The sequence below is a fragment of the Eleutherodactylus coqui genome, chromosome 6 (genome assembly GCF_035609145.1).
Source record: "Eleutherodactylus coqui strain aEleCoq1 chromosome 6, aEleCoq1.hap1, whole genome shotgun sequence".
Lineage (NCBI taxonomy): Eukaryota > Metazoa > Chordata > Amphibia > Anura > Eleutherodactylidae > Eleutherodactylus > Eleutherodactylus coqui.
The window spans coordinates 126,610,021-126,635,992 of record NC_089842.1 but is presented as its reverse complement, the minus strand read 5'-3'; the positions used below and the strand labels follow the sequence as shown (position 1 = coordinate 126,635,992).

At 43.9% G+C, this 25,972-nt stretch overlaps 2 protein-coding genes across 2 annotated transcripts; one reads left to right on the top strand and one right to left on the bottom strand.

Moving 5' to 3' along the window:
* The first annotated feature begins 3,617 nt into the window (after positions 1 to 3,617).
* Positions 3,618 to 16,011, top strand: PSMC1 (proteasome 26S subunit, ATPase 1). The gene is made up of 11 exons (XM_066607569.1): positions 3,618 to 3,689; positions 4,624 to 4,677; positions 6,601 to 6,697; positions 7,492 to 7,616; positions 7,699 to 7,884; positions 10,365 to 10,493; positions 10,765 to 10,861; positions 10,944 to 11,133; positions 11,453 to 11,604; positions 11,915 to 12,069; positions 14,455 to 16,011. Exons 1-11 carry the CDS (start codon positions 3,687 to 3,689, stop codon positions 14,587 to 14,589), a joined length of 1,323 nt encoding a protein of 440 aa, XP_066463666.1. The 5' UTR covers positions 3,618 to 3,686; the 3' UTR covers positions 14,590 to 16,011.
* LOC136571763 (epithelial cell adhesion molecule-like) lies at positions 15,066 to 25,307 on the bottom strand. Its single transcript, XM_066572392.1, has 9 exons — positions 25,273 to 25,307; positions 25,136 to 25,203; positions 21,522 to 21,695; positions 20,616 to 20,763; positions 19,806 to 20,027; positions 18,019 to 18,071; positions 17,667 to 17,761; positions 16,958 to 17,038; positions 15,066 to 15,200 (listed from the first exon to the last, which is right to left on the bottom strand). The coding sequence occupies exons 1-9, from the start codon at positions 25,305 to 25,307 to the stop codon at positions 15,066 to 15,068; spliced, it is 1,011 nt and encodes a 336-aa protein (XP_066428489.1).
* Between the last annotated feature and the right edge of the window lie 665 nt (positions 25,308 to 25,972).

Genomic DNA, 25,972 nt, shown 5'->3' with positions numbered 1-25,972 from the left:
AAATGGACAGTTTCCCTTCTCACTTGTTTGTGAAAAGGCATTTTCGAGTGAAGCTATGAAGCCTTCGAGACTGAGTGATCACCTTGCAAAAATGCATTCAGACAAAGTGGGTAAGCTTATTTCGTTTTTTCAAGCTTTAAGGTCAAAGTTTGAGAACTGCAGCACTGTAGGCAAGCTATTTGGAAAATCTGCTCTCAATGCTGACAAAAGCCTCCTTGCTTCCTATAAAGTCTCTTTATTAATAGCACAATGTGCCAAATCACATACTATTGGGGAAACACTTGTGTTACCCATAGTTAAAGAGTTTGTCAGTACTTTGCTGGGGCTTGACACGTGTGCCATGGTGAAATCAATTCTTTGGAGTAATGACACCGTTTCAAGAAGAATTGACGAGATGGCTGCTGATGTGAAAGAAACACATTTGGACGTGTTAAAGAACATAGAATTTTAATGTAAATTGACGAGTCAATGGTTAGAGACAATGAAGCATTGCTGCTAGCTTAGGTTTGTTTCATTAATCGGAATGAAGAGGTAAAGAAGAAACTGTTGTTTACCAGAAATTTAACCACAACACGAAAGACTCCTCGATATACAAAAGAGTGGAAGAATTTTTCCAAGAAAGAAGCATCCCTTTAACAAACATACTTGCTTGTGCAACCAACGGAGCTGCATCCATGATTGGTCGATATCACAGATTTATAGCCCATTTAAAATCTGCTATACCTGGCATAATGTCAGTCCACTGTGTGATCTATCGGCAGCACCTTGTTGCTAAACATTTATGTGAGAGATTGCATGATTCTCTGCGCTATGTAATTAGTGCTGTTAATAAGATAAAAGTGCACTCTTTGAGCGAAGTCTTTTCCGCAAGCTCTGTCAAGACCATGACGAAGAATTTGAACGTCCACTCCTACACACCAAAGTGAGGTGGTTGTCAAAAAGAAAGTGCTTACATCGCTTCTATGAACTTTTTGACACAGTTGTCGAGTTTCTTCGACCGATTGACCCAAGCTTTTGTGATGCAATCGAACTACGACATCTTGACGTTGCCTATCTCACAGACATATTTGACAAACTCAACGAGGTCAACACAAAGCTACAAGGAGAGAATATGAATTTCTTGAGGGCTAAAGGTATAATCTCTTCCTTCATTGCCGAACTGGACCTTCATACCAGTAACTTGAATTGAGGTGAGCTCTGTCAGTTTCCGAGTCTTTAAGAAATTGGACGCGACGACGGAGACAAACTTCAAGATGCAGACTAAGACATTTTTTGCTTATACCTCAAACAAGTCAAAGAATACATGCAAACTAGGTTTCATGATCTATATACCCTTGAAATACCAGCGTGGGTACTCAATCCATTTTCAGAAGATGCAGGAGAATTTCATCCCGGAATACAAGAGCAGTTGATCAACTTGAAACACGATAGTGAAGCCCAAGCTTTTCCAGCAATGTGGCTATGAATATTTTTAGGTGAAAGTAAAGAATACCTATTCTATCCTGTGGCAGGAAGTTAAGTTGCTCGTGTTAGCTTTTCCATCTACATACTTAGTGGAGAGGGGCTTCGGTGCTGTTCAGCAGCTCCTGACAAAAGCGAGAAACAAACTTCAGATATGTGTAAGGGGCGACTTAAGACTGCGGTTGATGAAGATAGAACCAGATATTGCGAAATTGGACTCCGCTCATCAGCCCCAAGGCAGCCATTAAAGACACAGATTGATCGTGGCCAACAGTATTATTACAATTATTAGTCGGATTTCATTGTTCTTGCATTTTAAATACTTCTTGGGTAAATTTTAGAGACATTTTTACAATTAATGCTAATCTGTTAAACACTGTAAACAGATTGGGGCTTCAATGGGGTATTGCTGAACACAGAAGAAATAGTGCTATACAATTTGTGGTGCGTGTCCCCGATTTTTGCTGCTTGAAACAAAGAGAACTATCAAGAAAGTGATATATTTATGAAAAAAAAGTAATTTTATTTATTTTTCATCTGCTTTATAATAATTTTTGCAAAAAAATGTGGGGACAGTATGCTCAGTATATGCCTAGATAAATGGGCTAAGGGGTCTAGATTTCAAAATGGGGTAATTTGTGGGGGCAGTCAATCATTTTGGCAGCTTGAGACTCTTCAAGTGAGCAACTGCGCCTGGAATTTATTCAGTTGAGCCCTGAAAGCCAAAGCGTGTTCCCTCGATTACAGGCCTAGCCATGTGTCTAGTAAGCAGATTAGGACCACAATGGGTATGTTTCTGAACACAGGACAAACAGGGGTATCCATTTTGGGGTGAAAAATCTTCATTCATATGTGCACTGTATAAAAAAATTGTTTTTTAAAATGACACAATTGCCCAAAAAAATGAAAATCATAATTTTTTTCATTCTGCTTAGATTCATTTAAAAATTCTGGGGTCAAAAAATGGAGTACACCTATAGATTAATTTGTTAAGGGGTCATTTGTGGGGGGTTTCCTTTGTTTCGGAAGTTCAAGGGCTCTAAAAGCGTGCAGAGGAGTTAATCTACTAGAATATAGTTATTCTAATTTGGCCTGTCATTAAGGCGCAAACAGGCCTGGTCGCTAAGGGGTTAAATAAGGAGGCCCTCCGCTGCCTTCTGTAATGTATTCCTCTATTGCTTATGTTTACTGAGCAACAGTATATATAGAATGTTTAGGCTGGGTTCACGCGGGGCGGATTTGCCACGGCAAATCCGCCTGCGGCCGCTAATCCCGGGTTTAGCCAGCCACATAGACGAGGTTTCTCAGAATTCGACGGCCTCAGCATGTTTATTTTTTTTCTTCTTCCGCTGCGGCCGCACTCTCCTCTATGGGAGCGCCGGCTGCAGTGGAAGAGCGAGCGGCCAGGCCGCTTCAAAACCCGCAGCTAAGTGGGGTTGGAAGCAGCGCTTCTCCCGGCGGAAATCTCACGGTTTTTCGCTGCCGCCAAACCGTGAGATTTCCGCCGGGATTCCGCTGCGTGTGAACCCAGGCTCAGGGTGAGCTTCACATTTGCGTCGTCATAGATGCGGCTGAAAATACTGAAAGAAAAAGTGTTACATGCAGCGCTTTTTCTTCCATCCAAAATCCGGCCAGCTGGGAGGAATGCAGGTGGACCTCATTATTGTCAGTGGGGTCCGACCAGGGCGGTTCGGAGCGGTTCAGAGGCGGAACCGTTTGGCAACAGGGATTCCCCTTTCCTGCTCCCCAAACGGAGGGTAACCCGCTGCGCAGTTTTTATCTTTTTAATCTGTGCGTGAAACCACGCTCAAGTTTTTCATTTTTATATGCATCTAGAAATTGGCCTTATTCCCTCCTATGTATAAATCTGGGTCCGTTCGTGCATTTTTGTTGATTTTTTCTATCTCTTTATTAGTATTTATTGACAGTCTGTGACACAATGTGACAGTCCTGAGACCATATTAACTTTTTCCACAACCACTGTGAATCAGCCATCCCAAACAACCAATCAGCTTGCGAACAGAGCAGAAGTCTTGTGGAAAAAGTTAATATGCGTCCTTTTGCGCTCAGCAGGCGGGACATTCTGTGAGCTGCAGTGAAGGACTCCTCCCGGTTGCTATGGTGACGGCGGCCATTTTCCGCTTCGCGTCCTTTTGTCTAGCGGAGAGTGTTCCAGCTAGGCTGCCGTACAGTGACGTGTTTCCGGTTAGAGCTCAGCGGCAGACATGGTGAGTGAGCATCTTTTCCTCCGGCAAGCGGGTGATTTACCTGCGCTGCACTGCGGCCGTGAGGGCTGGATTACTGGGCAGAGTTGGAGAGCTGTCCCCTACAGACCGGGAGCCGGTTACATGGCACCGTGTGCTACCAGCTTCACCAGGGAGGGGACCTCTGGTTATAGCCGGGCGGTGAACGCCGAGTGCGGGGTTCTATATACATAGTACCGGCTAGTGTGCCCCCATTATAGTCCCCGACCCCCACAGATGGCCGTTCTTCCCCATAATCCCCTCTCCTCCACATAGTGCGAGCTACAGGCCCCTGGCATATAGTCCCCACCCATAACAATCCTGGCGCTGACAATGCCCTGTGCCCCTCTGTACCATCCTGCCAGCATCACTGTGCAGCTGCTCATTAGGCCGGGTTCACACCAGTGGGTTTACATTGCGTATTATGTGTGAGGGATGTGTGTATAATACGTGGTATACAGCGCAAATACATAGATCTTTCACTGTTACACTCACACTGGCGTATAATATGTAAAGAACGCAGCGTGCTATATTTAACCACGTATTATACACAGTGGAGCCCTATTGTTCTCTATGGGTGCATACAACGCACTGTACATACACAATGGCGTACGTGTGGCGTTTATACACAATGTCGCTAAATGTCAGAGTGGGAAATTTAAAAAAATGAAGCTGTTGCATGACGACGTGGGTGAGATATACGGTCATGAGCTGCCGTACGCGGGTCCACACCACGGTGCATTATGTACGTGAGCCTGCCCGCAGGAGAACACATGGAGTGTTTGGCATGCAGGGTCCTGGTGACGGCCGCTGGTTGATCTGCAGGTGACACTGGCGGGGTCTACATTACATCTCTGCCATCTCCGGACTTGTACAACAATGTGTCACCGAACTCGTCTCATTCTGTGATCTTTTTCAGGGTCAAAGTCAGAGCGGAGGTCACGGTCCCGGCGGGGGGAAGAAGGATGACAAGGTAAGCCACCTGCGGCTCGCCACCCACCACATCTGCTGCATGCAGCCGGATAACCATCATTCCTGCTTCATGGTCTCCCAATTATTCTTGTTCCAACCATGTAACAACACTGTGACCTCTGCTCCGTAGCATTCCCAGGAGGTAGGACCGTGCTGGTCATGTGCTGTGCGGCCATGTCCTTACAGCCTGGTCACTGCTCGGTGTCAGTCAATAGTTGCAGCGATGACCATGGTTTCTGTCACTGTGTAGCTTAGAGCTTTTAAAGGGCCAGTCCAGTTTTCTGTAAGTAAAAGAAACTTGTCATAACCTATGAGCACCATACACTAAAGCCCCTTTTACACGGACCGACAGGCTTTTCAGCAACTGCATGAGCGCTGACGTCCCCGCTAAGGTCGTTAGCGCTCGTACAGTGCTTTCAAATTAAAAGACTTGCCGGCCTTTCGTCTGATTCTCGCTCAGCGCTTTCTATGCGAAGTGATGTGCAGGGAGCTTTCAGACAGAACGACAAGCCAGCGAGTGCTAACGAGGCCATTTAAGCTGAAAGAAAAATCAGTTTAAACAACTGCTAACCACAAGTCAGCTATTAGTTTTGCTTTTACATGATTCTCGTTCACTTTGGTCATCTGAACGAATTTTGAGCAATAATCCTTTAGTGTAAAAGGGCCTTAAGTTATGGTACTCATAGGGCAGGTCCCTGAGGAATCCAGGGATGTACTTTTTATACTTTCCTGGCTCCCTGTTCCTACACCATGTGGAGTCGACACATGGACAGTACAGCAAATTCATTCCTCTGTGTGCACCCATTGTTCTCTATGGGAGTGTGGGCGCTAAGCCTACAGAGATGAGTCTTCTGTACTGTCCGCATGCCAACTTCCACAGGTGACAGTGCAAAAATACATACATGCATACAGACATTCCCCAAACTCTTCAGGATCTGCCCTATTAGCACCATAACTTAGTGATGACAGGTTACCTTTACACCTTGGGTCTACAGCATGCACAGATTCTGCATGGGGAATCCCGCACGGAATCCGCCGGCAACCCTGCGTACCTGTCCGTGTCATCTTTCTTCTGTACCGCAGATGTGTGCGGACAAGCAGGCCGTTGCACGTGCCACAATTGGTTACCGCTCATGTGCTTGAAGAACCGTTTTCCATAGCATGCTACAGAGGGTTATTGCTGCAAATCCAGAGGCGGACGCCCGCTCCGAATTCTGCAGCAAAAATCCACCCGTGGACATAAGGCCTTAATTGGGGTACAATGAAAGTTCTAAAACTTTGTGTTTTCAGTTCCTCAGCTTCTACAATATCTCAGTTTGCTGTATGTGAATAGGAACATTCTTCTCCCACTAACCATCCTGACCTAATATTTCTCACAACTGAGTATATGTCACTGTTGTATATGTCTAATATGTATATGTATATGTCTAAATAATACTTTGCACTATGAAGCCTGGACTTCACACCGATATGTTTTACCTGCACAGATACATTGTAACAAACTATCATGACAAGAAAGAGATTTGTGGGGATCTGTTTACCTTACATAGGATTGTCTAGACTGGATTCAATTGAAGCAAAGCCTCTGCTGTGAGAAATATTGAGCTTATAAAGGTTTAAACCTTCAGATGTAAACAGAAATGTTACTGTGTACTGACAGGATGCAGAGGTCTTGCAAATAGATTAACTAATGGTGCATGTTTGGGTTTTCATCTGCTGCCGAGGATAATGGCGAAGTTCCTGTTGTGCTCCAGAGTTGGACCACCATGATTTTCAGGGGAGCACGTTAGTACATCTGCCTGATATTCCTGCAGTCTGAGTGATACCACAATTATAAGAATTTCACTGTGCATTGGGAAAGGCTGTACATGTGCAGCTCCTTGTTATTGTGAAGTAACTTTTATTTTCGTCTGTAACATGGAAGGACAAGAAGAAGAAGTATGAGCCGCCTGTCCCTACTAGGGTTGGCAAAAAGAAAAAGAAGACCAAGGGTCCTGATGCTGCCAGTAAACTCCCACTTGGTGAGATCTGCTTCTTCATTGCTTCTAGTCTACAGGGAAGCTCCAATGTGATGGTCATCAAAGGGACTTTTCACATGGGACAGAATTGTTTTGCCGGATGCAGCTGAATTTACCATCCTGTGGAAAACTCTGCATTAAAATCCACATTTTGAAATGCAGATTTTGGTACGGATTTCCACAGCAGCAAACTCCACTGCATCCTATGGAACAGTTCTGTTCTGTGTGGTAGGGTCCCAAAGGAGTCTTCCCACAAATTAACCTCTTTGGCATATTCATTTTATATACTTTCAATGTCTGGTGGAGGTTTGACCCTACAATCCTGAAAACGGGGGCACGTGGCCCCCCAGTCCCAGCAGTGATATGGCCATTTCTGTACAGTCCTTGACCATTATAACCTGCAGAATGTGTGGCGCATGCCCACTGAGCTTACCACATCTCCTATGAACTTTTAACTGCTGGGGCTATGGAAACCCCCTTATTAGAACCAGTAGTCAGAACCATATAATCAGATATTATGGAAAATATTCTTTAATGCTCATAGTTACAGATATAATGCAATGCAGCAAATGTATCTAAGGCATAGATATTTGATATACATAAAGGTTTCTATATGTACCGATCATATAGTAAACCCTCTTTCACGCTGTTAGAAAAAAAAAAAAATGTTTTATGTCTTTCTGGGAAAGCTGGACGGTTACCATTTTGACCGCAAGTTAGGCCACTACAGGTGCTTGTGTCGTCTTGTGATATTTTATGTAATGCCCAATAACTCCCGCCTCTTTGTTCTTCTCTAGTCACCCCCCATACACAGTGCAGGCTGAAATTGCTGAAGCTAGAGAGAATAAAGGACTATCTTCTAATGGAGGAAGAATTCATCAGAAACCAGGAGCAGATGAAGCCCCTGGAGGAAAAGCAGGAGGTACATGAGACATTGTGGTGAAGGCAGATGTATAGCTTGTGTGACACCCAGGTTGACATTGTGTGTAACTTTCTGCTAACAGGAGGAGCGATCCAAGGTGGATGACCTGCGAGGAACACCTATGTCAGTGGGAACCTTGGAGGAAATCATTGATGATAACCATGCCATCGTCTCCACTTCGGTGGGATCAGAGCATTATGTCAGCATTCTGTCTTTTGTGGACAAAGATTTGCTGGAGCCAGGGTGTTCGGTTTTACTGAACCACAAAGTGAGTAAATGGAGGAGAGACACATGAACAATACAAATGTGTACAAGGAATGCCTTGTTTTCAGAGGTCTCAAGTTTTATGTATATCAAGCTAAATCACTGCATAATGCAGAGTTCTGCAAGTGCCTTCGGTCTTCGTGTATTGTATGTTGTATTTTTAAGCTCCGTGCTTGCCATTGCAGAAGAATGGACTTGAACTCCCGTCCTGATCTAGTTATATTAGGGTTCATTATGTTTTAGTAGTTTGTATCAGTTTGAGTCCAGACTGTTTAGCTAGCTAAGCATTATCCAGATTGGATACAATTATATGGACGGGTTGTAACTGCTAGATACAAACTGGAATATTCCCCTTCACTGTCAGCTAACGAGCTCAAACTCTAAACAATGGATGTACAAGTTGTTGCAAAACTTTGTGATCTCATTGAATATTAAATTGATTTCCCACCCTACCACAAGAATATGCCATAACTTGCTGATTTAGGCCGCCTGCACACGTCCGGGTTGGATACCACTGGGGGAATTCTTGCAGTGGGATGCTACCTGTGCCCCGGTATTCCCCTTATACTCACCCGTCCGGTGGCGTCTTCTCTCTCTGCACAGCTATGTTCCGGCTGGCACATGCGCAGTGCAGATCCGCCACATCAGCGGTGACGTTTCTGTGCGGGCTCACACAGAAATAGGACATGCCACAAAATGTTTAGCGCGCAAGTTTTCATGCGGTCAAATCACGGCTGTCTGCATAGGATTGCATTATCTAATGCAATCCTATTGCAGCGTGCATGGGCAGAAATTCTGCCGGAAAACCCGCCACGGAATTTCCGCCCGTGTGCAGGCGGCCTTACTTGTCTATTGGCACCCCTGACAATTACGAGAACGCAGAACCTGCAAGACTAGTGAAGTAAATCAGGTTATTTTTATATACACGGTTCTACAGACCCATCACTGTAAACACAGCGCTGCTGCATGCCCTTGACTGGGTAGTTGCTTTGCAGAGAAGCTGCTCAGCAGGAGTGCACAACCTGCAATTCTGTGGATTGCATCCCTGCTGGAAAGAAACACCGCTGTTGGCCTGTCTGTGTGATCATCCTTGTTTCTCTATGAAGATCTCAGGGGGCCAGCCGCAGCAGATAATCACTTTCCTCAACTGTAAAGGAAAGCGCTCCCTGGTTAATACAGGCTTCAGTCACACTTACGGGCTTTGCTTGTGTGGTGGGCCTGTTTTAACCAAGAAGCATTTTTCAATTTTTTTTTTTTTTTGTCTGTAGTCAAGCAAAGTTCACTATTATTTACTGAGCGGGTGCGTGTCGCTATGCCATGACTGAGAAAGGGGATGCAGCAACAGAGGGGTGGGAAAGAAGTGGGGGCGCATGTGTTGAGGGAAGGAGATTGTTATGGAGGTACATAGCTTTTGGAGGGACAAGATTTCAATGAGGATGAGGCATGGTTCTGTGGGGTGGGGATTGTAAAGGAGGGGGAAATTTATGTCCACGATGCTACAGGGGGTGGAGATTCCTCTTAAGGAAGTGGAGGAGGAATGATGTGGGGGTAAGGATGCCATAGAGGCATTGCTGAATATGGCATCTTGTTCAAATAAACAAGTGCATCCAGCTGATAGTGAACAGCTTAACGGGCGCCCAGAGAATATGACTGATTTTAATTTATTTAAATTTAATCTGTTATGGTGTCTTGTTTTTTAAATGCACATTTGTTTTGCAGTTTTTTTTATTTGCTTGTTTGTATGGCGCAGTTATCTGCATACTACCTGAATTAACCCTGTGCCCTGAATGTATGTATATTTGCACCCCATACGGATCTGTTTGCATACCATATGGCTTTCTCTGGTGTGCTCACTAGTATTTGGGTTCTATGTGACCGTTGTTTTCATCTCTCTATTACTTGTGCTTGTGACTTATTTTGTAGGTAAGGCTTTGTTCACAGTTTTTTTTGCATTACTCAAAAAATGTAGAAATTAAGTTATTCCCAAAGTGTTGTTATAATGCTATGACTGCGCTATTAGTGTTTTAAGCAGTTTAAATTTTATTGTGGTCCCTTAGGGTAAAACGACATAACAATGCGGCCCTCATACCAGGAAGAAAAATGTTAGGCACCCCTGTTCTACAGCCTCTATAGTTATAAGCAGGGGCCCCAGCAGTCAGTCGCTGCTGATATAACATAGCAGCATACTAATAATAATAATCTTTATTCGTATAGCGCCAACTTATTCCGCAGCGCTTACTAGAATTTATTATACTGGCAAAATCTCTGGCAGCAATTTGAGTGAAATAAAGACTCTACTTACCATCACGTAATGTGTGTATATTGAGTATAGAGTCCCTGTGTAAGACCCCCAGGTCTGATGTGAAATAGCAGCTTGGTTTTGATAAATACAAGTAACATGTTTTGTCCTAATACAACGGGTAAAACTTTGTAGACTTCATGCCGCTCCGTATCACTCATCGCCTTGGTTTCTTCTTTGCTCAGGTTCATGCTGTGATCGGGGTCCTAATGGATGACACAGACCCCCTTGTGACTGTGATGAAAGTGGAGAAAGCTCCTCAGGAGACATATGCTGATATTGGAGGACTGGATAACCAAATCCAGGAAATTAAGGTAATTGAATTTTTTTATTACACATCGGTAACCATAAAGATTGATTCATATCTGTAAGCTATGCTTGGTTGTCCACGGGTTCCAATAGACTATAATGGAAAATGATTGCTCATGTGGTTGGTGGCCCCTCGATTCAGGATCAATGGTGTCCCATCAGTCAAACATTTAATTCAGTAGAAATGTTGTAGAAAGCAATTCCTAGAAAACCATTTGCTGTAATGTTGTGTGTTATAGTGACCATTACTGAGTGTGTGTGATCCCTTTCCTGTAGGAATCTGTGGAGCTTCCCCTCACTCATCCAGAGTATTATGAAGAGATGGGCATTAAACCACCAAAAGGTGTCATTCTCTATGGCCCACCTGGCACAGGTACATGACCTATCATCCCTAATCTGATTTATTGATTGATTTTTGTGTAAGTTCTTACTGTCTAACTGACCAATCCTCACAGGTAAAACCCTTCTGGCGAAAGCTGTAGCTAACCAGACTTCTGCTACCTTTCTGAGGGTGGTGGGCTCAGAACTAATCCAGAAATACCTGGGAGATGGCCCTAAGCTGGTCCGTGAGCTGTTCAGAGTTGCTGAAGAACATGCACCATCTATAGTGTTTATTGATGAGATTGATGCCATCGGCACAAAGAGGTAAGAGTGGATGTTCCTACTATAATTGGATTAGATGTATTGCCTCTGCTTGCAAGGACATGCTATTGGTTATTTATCATGCTCATTTATTAAAGGGCGATTCCTGTCTTAAAACCCATTTATACATACCGATTGTTGAAAAATCAATATATTGACCAAAAGTGCACAATAATCGTTACATCTAAACGCAAGCTGTATCCCTTCTCCAAATATGTTCAGGTGATGGCTGTAACGGTCCCCTAGGTAGCATGTCTCTGAGTTGTAGCTGATGCGTTATTGTATATATACATGACACACATCCATTATTCTATTCCTACAGATATGACTCGAACTCTGGTGGTGAGCGGGAAATTCAGAGAACCATGTTAGAGCTTCTCAACCAGCTGGATGGATTTGATTCTCGGGGTGACGTGAAAGTTATCATGGCCACCAACAGAATAGAAACACTGGATCCAGCGTTAATTAGACCAGGTGTGTGCCCCCGAATTAGTGATATGGATGGGGTCTAGAGGTAAACAATGCTCTCCTTGACCCACCCATTAGGTGTCTCAGGCATTTGGCAGCATCTGGAGGGTTCTCGGGACACAGTAAGATTTGAGACGAGTTATAGGGGCCTGGGGATTGGGCTGCTGCGTGACTGAGGGGCTTGGGGAGGGTTGTCTTTAGTATGCACTCTGTTTTCTGGCTCCAGCCTGTTTAAGATTCAGGAAGTAAAGTTAATAATCCTTTAATCTGTGTATATCTGACAGTAATAGTTTAACTTTACTAATTTACAATTCAGGTCGTATTGACAGAAAGATCGAATTCCCTCTACCTGATGAAAAGACCAAGAAGAGAATCTTCCAGATCCACACAAGCCGCATGACGTTGTCTGATGACGTCACACTAGATGACTTAATCATGGCGAAAGATGACCTGTCTGGAGCAGATATAAAGGTGAGACGCTTGACTGGAGGCATTCTCCATTACATGGATGGATGTTTGCTCCTGGTCCCTTCGTGTCATATTTCTGATGAAGAAAAATTCACTTTTTCTTTTTTCTGCTGAAATCCAGCCCTGCCTTTGGTGTAAAGGAGAGTTCAGAGAGATGTATGAATAACACTATACGCTGCTTTGATTAGCCAGTTCTACCCCGTCAGAGCAGCATGAAGTGTCTTAGACTGTTGATGTATCTAATGTACAGTATTTATCAGGTAGTCAGAGAAGCGGTGCAGCCACCTGTTTGTTCCAGGACTGTAGGGTTGCTTTAAATGGCTTGACAGAGGGAAGGGGCTCTGTCTGTCCCCTCAACAGTCCTCTTGCAATGAAATCGCAGAGTTCCCTTTGGGTGTTATGGCAGTCTGGGCCTTGTGAAGGTTCCTAGGGCTTTCATCTTATTAAGCCATCTCTGTGGCAAGGCTTAATGCGATGCTAGCAAATCTAAAAATATACTGCAATACAAAATTATTGCAGTATATCATGAAAGTGATCAAGCAATTGCAATTTCAAGGCACCTATGGCGACTGAAGCAAAAAGTAAAATTTTCTATTTAATAATTTTTTGGTAATTTTTTAAATTAAGTGTTAATACCCTTTCCTTTTCTTCAAGTACACACATAAGAAAATGTTAGATCTACTAAGAATTTCGTATTTTAGAGTTGGGTGATGTTAATTGAAAGTGAATAAAAAGTAATCAATGGGAAAAATAAAACGGTTAAGGGTACCACAAAGTGGTGACACAAGCAAATTAAAGTAGTCCCCCAACATCAAAGACCCAAGCTGCTTTGCTGTAGAGATTTCTGTAACTGAATTTTTTTTATTTTTTTGTCATGTGTGAAATGAATAAGATTTACTCCAGTGTCACCGTGGCTGGAAGTGGTGGATCAGAAAATGAGCATAAAGGTGCATTTAGACAGAACGATGAACATTCGAATTTGAATGATAATCGTTCATTGTAAACACCAACAATCGAACAATGAATGATAATTTGTTAACTTTTTGTTCATTTCATGTAAGCATAGTAACATAGTATGTTAGGCTGAAAAAAGACAAATGTCCAGCCAGTTCAGCCTGTTTCCACATCCCCTTTGTTTAGCCAGAGGAAGGCAAAAAAGCCCCAATGAGACAAAAGCCAATATTACCCAAGTGTAGGGGGAAAAATCCATAATAGCAGTCAGCATACTCCCTGGATCAACATTTGAAAAGTTCCTACCCGACTCCAGACCCGGATCAACAACCCCGCTGGTTAATTAATGTCTATATCCTGTAATGTTGTAGTGCTCTAGAAAGATGTCTGGTCCCCTTTATTTTGCCATTACCACATTCTCAGTCAGAGAGTTCCACAGTCTCGCTGCTCTTACAGTAAAGAACCCCCTTCTGTGTTAGTGATGAACCTTGCTTTCTTCTAGATGTAGCGGATGCCCTCTTGTTACCGTCGCAGTCCTGGGTATTAACAGATCATGGGAGAGATCCTTGTATTGCCCCCTAATCGATTTATACTTAGTTATTTTGTCGCCCCTTAACTGTCTTCTTTTCTAGGGTGAATAATCCCAATTTTGATAGCCTCTCTGAGTATTCCAGTCCACTCATTCCGATTTATTAATTTAGTTGCCCTTCTTTTTACCCCCCTCAAGCACTGTAACATCTTTCCTGAGCACCGGTGTCCAGAACTGTACACAGTATTCCATGTGAGGCCTGACAAGTGTCTTATATATTCATTGATGGCTTGTTCGGTCATTCTTATTCAGTTATAGTGAATGAGCTATTTAGGCCTCATGCAGACAGCTGAGTTGGATCCCGCTGCGAGAATTCTTACAGCGGGATGCGACCCATGCCCATGCACAGCCGTACATGCACAGTGCAGAGCCGGCACGTCACCCGTGACATTTCTATGCGGGCCTCTTACAATTCACACAAACTAAACTGAGCGATAATCGTCCTGTGTAAATGCAAACAAATCGTTTACTATTTGTTCATTTCTCGATATCGCTGACTTTCAGTCAGCACAAAAAACATGGCTGGATCGTGGGCTTCTCTCTGAGTGTAAATGCTCCCCGTTCAGCACTTTATATAGAAGTTGAAGCACTTAATGAGAAACCAACGATCTTTTCTGCCTGTCTAAACGCTCTGCATGAGTGCTAACTACCATAGTGGTGACGCCAGTACTTGTGCAGCTGTTTAGACGGCTCTCATCCCGTCTAAATGGGACGTTAGTTATATGAAGACTTGACGTTCTTGAAGCTTAATACAAAATACAGTAAAGTAAGGAAAGTTCTTTGCTATATGTAAATTAACTTAGTCACCATATGGGCAGCAGCATAACTGTCAATGTTTCCCTCTGCAGGCTATATGTACAGAGGCCGGGCTGATGGCGCTTCGAGAGAGGAGGATGAAGGTCACCAATGAAGATTTTAAGAAATCAAAAGAGAATGTCTTGTATAAGAAACAAGAGGGCACCCCAGAGGGGCTGTACCTGTAATGTTATCTTGTGTTTGTTTCTGTTAGTCGGTGGCTGGGGAAGGGGGAGTATTACTGTATGTGTGGAGGGATGCAAGGGCATATACTGCAGCATTGGACTTGGCCTCATCAGATCCATGATGGGGTTTCTTGTCACAAGTCCTCAAACCTTCATTTAACTGACTGCTGTTCTGTTACCATAGCTTGTGTGCAGCTTTTGCTCCCCATGCATACAGTCAGCGTGCCCACAGTGGCTGTTGGAGGTTGTGTGAAATAGACTGAAAATAGATTTGTTCTGTAAATGACATTAAGGTGATCAGTTCTATAAATAACAGGTAAATGGAAGTCCTTAATTTGTGTTCTCATACAGAAGAATCACCCTTTTGGGGGACCCAAGTACGCAATCTGTTATATGGGTCCAAGGGAGGCGACTCTGGCTTTACTGAAAATGTTCCTCTTTATTTGATGAACAGTAATATCTGAGCTAGTCTCTCTGTACTATTTGGTATTCTCCCAGCTCCAGACCATGCCCAATGACCACACAATCATCAGATCACTTTCCTGCACATTCAGCTTCACCACAATAACCCAGATATTTGGCACACAAGTAAAGCAATTGTAAAAAGCAACATTCTGTTAATGTGAATCAAACCAGACAAACCATTTGCCCAATACAATGCTGTCTGCTTCAGCTGGGTCAATGGAGCAGTGGTGTGCATGTGTGACCATTGCTTTATTTACTGTCCAGAGATAGCGGAGCACTGCGCTTGATTATCTGTCAGCCCAATAGTAGTGAAGAAAGTGAGGTGTGCTGTTCTCACAATCACAAGGAACCAGCCTTCAATTATTTATCACCTATCTGGTGGACAGATGCTAAATGGTTTAAATTGCTTCACAACCACTCTGTCCTTCCTGGTTGCTGCTGATGAGGACTTGTGGCTGCTGCAGCCAATCACTAGTTATAGAAGGTCACGTGGCCAGTGACTGGGTGCAGTAGCCACAGGCCCAGTTAGGCAGCAACCAGGGAGGACAGAGTTGTTAAGCAATTTTAAGTAATGAGAAACCCCTATTATGCTGAAATTGTTGTATCTCTGTACTTACTAATAACACCTAAGGTTTTATTGAACCAAGCTTAAGGCACAATAGGTCCAGATTGTGTTATAAATGTGTTCAGTAAAACCACTGTGGGTCTGCATGTAACCACCAAAGTACAAACAAGCACGGGTACAATACACCATTTGAACAAAACCAACGTCCCTTAGGAGCAGTGACCAGAGACAGTAATCCTTTTTTTTTTTTCTTTTATTAAATGGATATTGCCATTTTCTGTTCCAGTGCAGCTGCCATTCTTGCAAACAGTGACAACTGGGTCGGCTGTCAGAGTGGTTTGCATTCATGTGTCAGAACTAGCAAAAGTGCAAATAAATTTATTTACCTAAAATTACATTTTTGTGCTGAAAAATCATTTTGAAGTGCTAATCATTAGTGGTCTCCCTTCCTTTACTGTCCACTGCCTTTTGTCAAGTGATGCTCATCTCTAGTAACAGAGGAGACTGAGAACAGTAGGAAGGAAGTGAAGGAGGGTGATAACTATTTCCCATAAGTCTATGGAGATGAGAGGGGAGACACTTGCACAGCTGCTGTTATAGCTACTAGTGATTGTTTACTCCTCAGTACGGCTATATCTGTGTGCGTATGTTACAGATGACAGGAAGCGGAAGCTTTCCCAGTCTATAGAACACAACATAATAGCCAGACTCTCACCCCCCCCCCCCCCCCCCTCTAAAAAGTTAGGAACACTTTAAAGTAAGTAGAAATTTGTTGGAAAGCCTCTTTTTAAGCTTTTCAGAAGCTAAGTTATTTAAATAGTTAAACGGGTCTCCCTTGATAAACAACAACAAACCAGCTTATACTCGCCTCTCCCAGCTCCCCACTGTGTCCAGGCCTCTAATCCAGATCTCCTCTCTGATGTAAAGTGTATAGGCTGCAGTCAGTCTGTATACGGGATGGCAGCCAATGACAGTTGAGCAATCGATCACTGAGCTCTGTCATTGGTGCAGCTGCCTTTGACATCCCACTCACCTGTAAACATTACGTCAGAGGGGAGACCTGGACTAGCGGGAAGCTGGGAGAGATTAATATAAGATGGTTTGTTTTTCACCATGGCGAACCAGTTAAGCTACAATTTTTAAATACCTCCAGCCGCCCTCCTTAAGCTTTTCGGCAGCTAACGAACTGCTGGATACTGGTAAGGACGGTAGCGTAAGCTGCGCGAACCTTACAGACAACCAATGTGCCAGCACCTTCTGTAACAATTGCTGCTGCAGTGGAGTTTTCAGTTGGGAGAAATCTCAGGTGTGCCCTGTCTGTCAGTGTCATTGATATCTTACCTGAATAACTTTAAACTGAGTGCACTCCTGCTCTGCCTGCCGCTGCAGCACCACCACATAGGAAACAGCAGCATAAATTATCTAAAAGGTGACTTTTTGAGAGGAACTACCGGGTTTCCCCCAAAATAAGACCTACCATGATTTTCACAGGGGTAGGCTTGAAATATAAGCCATCCCCAAAAATAAGCCCTTGCCAGGCTACATGTAAATCCGGTTGTGTGTTCCGGTCCTCGCGCCGGTCTCTGTCACTGCTGCAGGCTGTGACAACCTCCTCCCTAGCTGACAGAGCAGTTGTTCCTGGAAGCGGGGCTTGAATACCCCACATCCAGCAAGCTAATGCTCTGATTGGTTAATACAGTGTTGCATGAGCCAATGAAATCCTGCGCTGGATTAACCAATCACAGCCATTCAATGACATCATTAAAACACCCCTTCCCCCAAAAATAAGGCACCTGTGCCTCTTGAGGCAAAAATTAATATGACCGTGTCCTATTTTCCAACACCTATACCTAGACATACAGTCCTTATTCACCTGATTAGAGGGCGTGGGGGGGCCTTTCACTATATTGTAAGTAGAGCAGCAGTGCTGTATGTGCATCATGTGGGTATAGATTTACATATTGTTATGCAGGCTAAGGCAGTATACATATAAAACAATTACAACCTGCCTTGGGACCCCAATACTTACAAATGCTGCATTCCCAGTGACAATGGCCAATGCAATGATGGCGTTAAACCCAGGAGCAATGCTTTTCATGTTGATTTGAGGAGGTTTGTTGTCAAAGACCAAAACCTGCATAGATTCTGGTTAATCTGTAGGCTCCATCATTCCAAGGGTACGTTTTATCACCCAGTTATAATCGGTACACTCTGTGAAATTTTATTGCAGCTATCTCTCATATGGGTCTTAGGCAGTACCTGTTATAGAAATTGAGGCAATGGCAGAAAATCCCTGAACTAACCGCTACGAGTAAACCGCAAGATAACTAATGTCAGACGTGACGTTAGTTTGAAGAGGGCCTTATACTAGTGGAAGTAGTAGAAAATGCTAGCGCTATTACCACCTTCACTCCCCAAACCCACCAGGGATAGCATGCTGAAAAAGGCTATCTTACTAAATAAACAGATAGCATAGCACTAGAACATGGCATCAGTGCCCAAGCAGGTATGACTGCCATTTAAAGTTTTTGTTTTTTTGAGATGGAGATGGGGGCTACATAGTCAGCTATTAGGGATAATGAACCAAGCATGTGGTCTCTAAAGCAAGCAATGGCATGGTCCATTAGCCATTTAAGTTCCCCAGCAGTATAGGTATGTGTAAGGCCTCATGTCCACAGGGAAAATCAGGCCCACCGCAGATTCTCCATGCAGAATCCCGCAGCTGGTCCCTCCTTTCCCGGGGACATGAGGCTGAAAATAAGATTAAACTCAACTGTCCGGACACTGCGGATCTTCCCTCCGTCGCGGCCGGATTTTCTTTCTTCGGCCCGGCGGATGTGCAGGGTACGTCGGCAGCGCACCGGGCACGTCAGCCAGGCCGAAGAAAGAAGATCCGGCCGCGACGGAGGGAAGATCCGCAGTGTCCGGACAGGTAAGTTTAATTCAGGTATGGGTGTTCCGTGGATCCGGACGGCTTCCATAGACTTCAATAGAAGCCTGCGGGAGCCATCCCCGCAGGAGATCCGCGCCTAAAGGGAAAATGACATCCGCAGGTATTTATCTACTCGCGGGTGTCCAATGCATCCCTATGGGGCGCGGATCTGCGTGCGGGAAAACGCTGCGGATTTTAAATAACAATTATCCCATGGACAGGAGGCCTTAGGTGGAAAGTGTTACTACAGGAGAGGCTTGGAAGTAGAGCCCCCCCCCCCCCTTTACAATGCCAATTTTGGCTGTTTTTGACAGCTGACATCCAGATGCAACAGCCACGATCAGAGTTCATGCAGGTCATGGCTGTTAACCCTTTAAATGAGTAATCAGCAATTCCAAACGGCCCCTTAGCGATGAGATCATGAGCTGCAGTCTGAATGTTATGGCAATGGGGGAGGGGGGGCTTCTAAAGGCCCACCGGACTGCCCTGTATTTCTTCATATTAAGACTTGCCTGTGCCACATCTTAATAGGTTGCTTGCAAAAATAGTGTATACATGAGTACTGCAACTTATGGTATAATCAATTAAATGTTTACAAGTTCAAGTGCCCTTAGGGGACTAACCAAAAAAATTAAAAGTAAGTTATTGTAATCAAAGGTAAACCACCGCCCTTCCCATATTTATAATAAAAAAACATTTGTTATTTGCTGTGTCTGTAAACATGTCAAAATGACACTTTATCTTCTACAGTAAAAGTCGTCAAAAAATAATATACAAACACCAGAGTTGTACTGTTTTGGTCAGCCCATCTCCAAGGAAAGAGGAGTCATCCCACCTACAGGAGATTGTGCGGAGAAAGTTGCGTCCGCTAAAGTATTTACTATTGAAATGATACAAAGGCCCTGGGGCTGCTGACAACAGGTGAACCGTGGGGAAACAAATGAAATACTGTATTCTCTAAGATGAGCAATGTCTAGGCTGCATTTACAGAAACCCCCCACCACCCTGTCGTACTGGAGGGGGTGAATTTTGCATAGCTGTTGGGGTTTGTACAACTTTAATCAGTTCTGTGGGTCGTTCAAAAGTTGTCGTCAGTTGGAACTCCAAAGAGTCTCTGAATACAATGATAACTGTTTTCTAGCAAGAATGGAGATTTTATTCTGGTTTTCATGGCTACTCCCAGACTTTGGTCTCCAAGAAACAGTACACGTACCCTGCTGTGTGCATAGTTATTACTGGAGAGGACATGGCACGCACCTGCAAAGCGCCTCCTCTTTACCCTTCAACATCGGCACATCTGCTTTAAAGGTCAAACAAACCTGAATGAGACAGAACACTGATCGGCAAAATCTCCAATCATTGTAGATGTACATGTTAATTGCGGATGGGCTGCGGGTCAGATGGCCTCCATTGACTTCAATGGAGGCCGTCCGTGCGGAGGCTGTAGCAAAATAGAACATGCTGCGATTTTTCTCTCTGCTTGCGGAATGTGCAATTCGTGTCCGCAAGTGTGAAGGAAAAAGCAAAAATACATAAATTTCAGTGCATGAGATTTGCTGCGGATCCTCCGTGCGAATGCCGACCGTAAATTCCACTATAGGAATCCGGTTGTGTGAAGCCGGCCTAAGGTACTGACAGGCACACTGATTACAGTGATGTCTGCTGTATATATCTGTGCAGTAGATGCATCGACACAGGCGTTTGAAACACCCGCTAAAAACTCTGCACTGAGCCTCTATTAATTTCAATGGGGCTTCTCAGACGAGCGTTTTAGCGAAGTATTCCTAACGCACGCTAAAACGAACGCTATATGTTCTATTTTCGTGCAATCAGCATGTTTTTAATGCACTAAATCCCCCATTGTAATGATGAAGTGTGCTAAAAACACTGTTGAACGCATTTTAAAAATGCCACATTTAAATGCCTGTGTGAGAGTGGACTAAAATAATGCTGACCCCAGCTCCTCCACCAAGAATTACAGGAGATTCCTGCAGCTCCTCACAAAGCCTCTAATACTGAAGACTTGAGTCTTAGCAACATAAGAAATCAAGATGTCATCTCACTTACTACACGCTGACAAGCTTACCGCACTTGAGGCCATCATTGGTCTTATCAGTCACCCTGACCCCACCACTGTTCACACACCAAGGACAGATTGGAACCTTGTCACATTGTTTTGCTTTGAAAGCTCCACACTCCTCGCAGCCTGTATTGTACATATATAGTCAAGAAGGAGGTGACATCACTGAGAATGTAGCCTGTCCCTTCACTAGGAGGGAGCGATGATATCACTATATCAGTTAGAATGCAGCCTATCCATTCACTAGAGACCAGTAGCGACATCACTGAGAATGCAGCCTGCCCATTCACTAGAGAGGAGCGATGACATCAATGAAAATGCAGCCTATTCATTCACAAGAGAGCAGCGGTGACATCACTGAGAATGCATCCTATCCATTCACTAGAGGGCAGTGGTGATATCACTGAGAATACAATCTATCCATTCACTAGAGAGCAGCAGTGACATCACTGAGAATGCAGCCTATCCACTCACTAGAGAGCAGCAGTGACATCACTGAGAATGCAGCCTGTCCATTCACTAGAGAGGAGCGATGATATCACTTAGAATGCAGCCTATCCATTCACAAGAGAGCAGCGGTGACATCACTGAGAATGCAGCCTATCCATTCACTAGAGAGCAGCAGTGACATCACTGAGAATGCAGCCTATCCATTCACTAGAGAGCAGCAGTGACATCACTGAGAATGCATCCTATCCATTCACTAGAGGGCAGTGGTGATATCACTGAGAATACAGCCTATCCATTCACTAGAGAGCAGCAGTGACATCACTGAGAATGCATCCTGTCCATTTACTACAGAGGAGCGATGACATCATTTAGGATGCCACACAGTAAACAGCAATAAAAACATCTAATTACAGGGAAGTGGATATGTATTTTATATGACTTACACTGGTTGCAGTCGACTATCAGGTTGTCATATCCACTAAATAAGACCACAGACGTCCCACAACGATTCAGGCGACAAGTAACGTATTCATTGTACTGGCATGAAGAATCCTCACAGACCTCATCATGGTCGCAGTTCTCATGAGTAGAAAGGGTGTCTGGGTATTCATCATCTGTGAACAGAAAGATAAAGGCAGGTGTGGAGCAATATACAACATTAGGCTGTAATATCAAATGCACGATGTCATGGATGTTCAGAGTATGCTATATAAAATAGATATCAACTGCTTATAATATGTGATATAATTAGGAGGCAGAGGTCACCGTGTAGGTAATAATCACTGCAGCATTACATGGACTATCAGGTCAGCCTACAGCACATAATAGGAGCAGTGTCAGACTGCAACATGTATAAACAATCCACCAACTGGAACCAGGATAAGTCTATATGGGCAGAATATTTTACAAATAAGATTTAAAGGTATCAGCTCACCATCCTGTAGCAGAAATATAGGTCTTGGGAAATCGGGACGCCACTTCTACACCACCCACAATGAAAGTTAAAAAAAAAATTAACTTTATTAGTCCATTAAAAGCATGATGTGCACATCCAAAAAAATGATTGGACAGCGTACAAGTTTCGGGTCATACTTGGGTCTTTAAAGGGTTTACTCTGCAGAAAGGTTTCAGGCTCCTGACTCCTAAAACAACATTGCTGGTAATGAAGAAAGAATATTTCAGCCTTTCAGCTGTATGTGGACAAAAAAAAAAACTTTATTCCCACAACCAATGCATGGTTTTAGTATTCTGAAGGAAGGCTGCCTTACAAGAGCACGAGAAAACGCAGATTTTCAATGGCTTCATTCCCATTTGCAATGTTTCCTGTCATGTGATGTTGTGAGATTTGGAAATCGCTGCCTGCCCTATTTTTCCTATAAAATTCCTATTGTCATCTATCGCGCAGGAAAATTGCAAGCAGCAGCGATAAAATGTTTTTCCAAGAAAATGCATTGCTGGCGCTCAAACATTGCATCAACAAAATGTGATATTACTGCAATTTTCTCGTGGCGATATCGCGCTCGCCAGTGTGAAGGAGCCCTAAAACAAAGTTGCTTGTCCACATACAACCAAGGTGCTGGAATATCATTGCAACCTAGCAGTGGCTCCCTACTTCCAGGTACTCAGCAGTGATCCAGCGAGAGTCTGAGCGATTATCGTTCAGTGTAAATGCATGCACCAACTGAACGATGATGAATGAGAAGACTTTCACTTTTCATTCAGTTTCTGCATGCAGAAAACTGAACGGATCATCCCGTGTAAACAAGCAGTTGTTTACTTATTAACGACTGCCTGCATATTGTGAATAGAGGTGGGTGGGCCGGGCCAAATCCACTGCCATTCATTAGCGATGCTTATTCCTGTGTGCTGTGCGGCCCGGCAGGTCGTTTCTTGTAAAAGCACCCTTAGGCTTCATTCCCACGAGCGTATATCGGTCACCATTTTTACGGCCGGCCGATCTATATGCTACCATGGGCGTAAAAGCTCGTGAATGGGCACACAAATCTAACGTTTGTGCCCTCGTTCCCACGGCATGGGCCCCGATGCATATACACTGAGGCTGCCATGCCGTTGAGCCTTCCCTCACCCTCACCGGTTCACCTCTTCTCTCCTTTACTCCGGCTGATTGCAATGGGAGGGGTCGGAGCTAAGCGCTGCCCCGTCCGCAACCAGCAATGGGAGAAGGCAGGATAGGGTGGTGCTTAGCTCCGCACCCATCCCATTGGAATGAGCCAGAGGGGAGGAGAGAAAAGGGAGGGAGTTCAGCAGTCACGCTGCTAAACTCACTCCCACATCCCCTCTCCGGTTGCCGTCATGGGCTCCCATAGGAGCCCATCCAGCAGCCGACGTATTCTAGGCCAAAAAATAGTTCCAGGACTATCTTTTGGGCCTGAGGTAAAAGCGCCCAGTGCTATATTGGCCGGCCGGGCGCTTTTACGTCACGGGAATATGGCCATGTGATCTGATGCATTGGAATCCAATGCATCAGATTACAGCGTATATCGGCCGACCGTGAAAACGGTGGGCCAATATACGCTTATGGGAAAGAGCCCTCAGTCTTAAAGGGCCATTCTGGTGAAAACACGTTTTTGCATGCTTTTTCCCCTCACCTGATTGCCTGTCACACTCTGGAGGTCTCCTATTTGTATTTCAGCCACTTTCATGCTGTACAGACTTGTCTGATGCTTATTAGCTAGGGGGCTATACCATTTCTGCCTACTGGGGGGTGGGGATGTTTAATTATCATTACCTTCTATATTCACTTAAAGGGGTTGTCTCGCGGCAGCAAGTGGGGTTATACACTTCTGTATGGCCATATTAATGCACTTTGTAATATACATCGTGCATTAAATATGAGCCATACAGAAGTTATTCACTTACCTGCTCCGTTGCTAGCGTCCCCGTTGCCATGGTTCCGTCTAACTTCGGTGTCTTCCTGCTTTTTTAGACGCGCTTGCGCAGATGCATCTTCTCCCTTCGGCTGGTCTTGGAAGCATCGGCGTTTTGGCTCCGCCCCCTTGTACGCATCATCGCGTAGCTCCGCCCCATGACGTGTGCCGTTTCCAGCCTCCTGATTGGCTGGAATCGGCACGTGACGGGGGCGGAGCTACGCGATGACGCGTACAAGGGGGCGGAGCCAAAACGCCGATGCTTCCAAGACCAGCCGAAGGGAGAAGATGCATCTGCGCAAGCGCGTCTAAAAAAGCAAGAAGACACCGAAGTTAGACGGAACCATGGCAACGGGGACGCTAGCAACGGAGCAGGTAAGTGAATAACTTCTGTATGGCTCATATTTAATGCATGATGTATATTACAAAGTGCATTAATATGGCCATACAGAAGTGTATAGACCCACTTGCTTTCGCGAGACAACCCCTTTAAATAAACTACAGACCATAAGTATACAATCCAGAGGATGAGCTGTGATCTCCTCTATTATAATTGGGTGGCAGGAGCTGTGTGATTATCATCAGTAACTGTGTCTTCCTCCAGACAGTTTCTGTGGTAGGATTCATGAAACAACGTAACACAAATTAAGTAATTGACTAGAAACTTCACACATAAACTCAAGTAGATCTAAGCTGGTCACAACTGAGATCACATGACCATGCGAGGAGAAAGTTTCAGATAGAGCAAAAAAAACTAACCAAGGTAAAACTAGCTCACATATATACTGGGGGTCTAGCTACATAATGAAGGAAGAAATCATCACCGGAGTGGCCCTTTAACTTGAATATAGATGTCATGTACCTTTACTAACCTTGCATGAGAAATCATGTTTCATGTTTATTACTTTTGCTATCCATCAGCATATAGGTTTCATTAGGATAGATTAAATTAACAGTTGTATGCATTGCTGTCTCCCATCATGCAGGTAAGTAAGAGAGGTTGCTCTTCTACTATAGTATTACCTTTGTGTCAAGCGCAGCGACTACCTATGACAAGTTTGAAACATGTAAGAGATCTGGTCATTTTTGGGATGTGAACAAAATTTAATGTTTTTAAGTTTTCATCGTGGCTGCGGAAAGTATATATTTTTTAATAATCCACATATCTGGTACTGAGAAGACTCCCGACCGCGACCCAAAAAGCAGCAGGAAACCCCAAAGCTGCAAGACCGCCTTCCTTTCATGTAAAAAACCTCATTAGCACAGGGCTCCTTCTCTACCCCGCTGCTGCAAGTGTCTCACTTACTGTGGGTTCCACTTGATTGGAAAAGATTTAAGCATCATCCCCTTCCCAGGAAAAGCATGTAAGGTCACACATATTAACTTCTTAGTGACCAAGCCTGTTTGCGCCTTAATGACCAGGCCAAATTTTGCAAATCTGACACGTGTCACTTTAGCATGGAAAAAGACCAGAAATGTTTTGCATATCCAAGCGATTCTGACATTGTTTTTTCGCCACATATTGTACTTCATTTAGGTGGGAAAAAAAGACCGATAGAATTTGTGTTTATTTATTAAAAGCGCCAAAATTGGGAAAATTTTGAAAAAATCATCATTTTTTCACATTTCCAACTGCAATATCTCAAATATGTGCAAACATAATATAGAAATTTTCACTAAGATTTATATTTCTATCCGTTTACTTTATTTTGGGCGCACATTGGAAAAACGTTCTTTTTTTTTTAACCATTTAGGAGACGTACAAATGTAACATTACTTTTCAGCATTTTGAGGAACACTTTGTTTTCCTACACCAATCCAAGATTGGAAAGGCTCATAGGAGTCAAAATGATAGATACCCCCACAAGTGACCCCATTTTAAAAACTACACCCTTTAACGTATTCACTGAGGGGTGTCATGAGTATTTTAACCCCACAGTTTGTTTTCAGGAGTCAATGCAATTTAGAAGAGAAAAACAAAAATTTCATATTTTTGCAAATATGTC

Excerpts from the sequence above, each read along its gene's own strand:
- PSMC1 (XM_066607569.1), top strand. Across the intron at positions 10,494-10,764 it reads ACCAAATCCAGGAAATTAAG|GAATCTGTGGAGCTTCCCCT; the intron begins GTAATTGAATTT and ends CCTTTCCTGTAG. Across the intron at positions 11,605-11,914 it reads TCCAGCGTTAATTAGACCAG|GTCGTATTGACAGAAAGATC; the intron begins GTGTGTGCCCCC and ends TTTACAATTCAG.
- LOC136571763 (XM_066572392.1), bottom strand. The coding sequence starts at position 25,307 with ATGCTTAAATCTTTTCCAATCAAGTGGAACCCACA. Across the intron at positions 17,762-18,018 it reads GGGTTTGGGGAGTGAAGGTG|AATCTATGCAGGTTTTGGTC; the intron begins GTAATAGCGCTA and ends CAGATTAACCAG. Across the intron at positions 15,201-16,957 it reads CTCAGTTTAAAGTTATTCAG|AATGTTGCTTTTTACAATTG; the intron begins GTAAGATATCAA and ends TCACATTAACAG.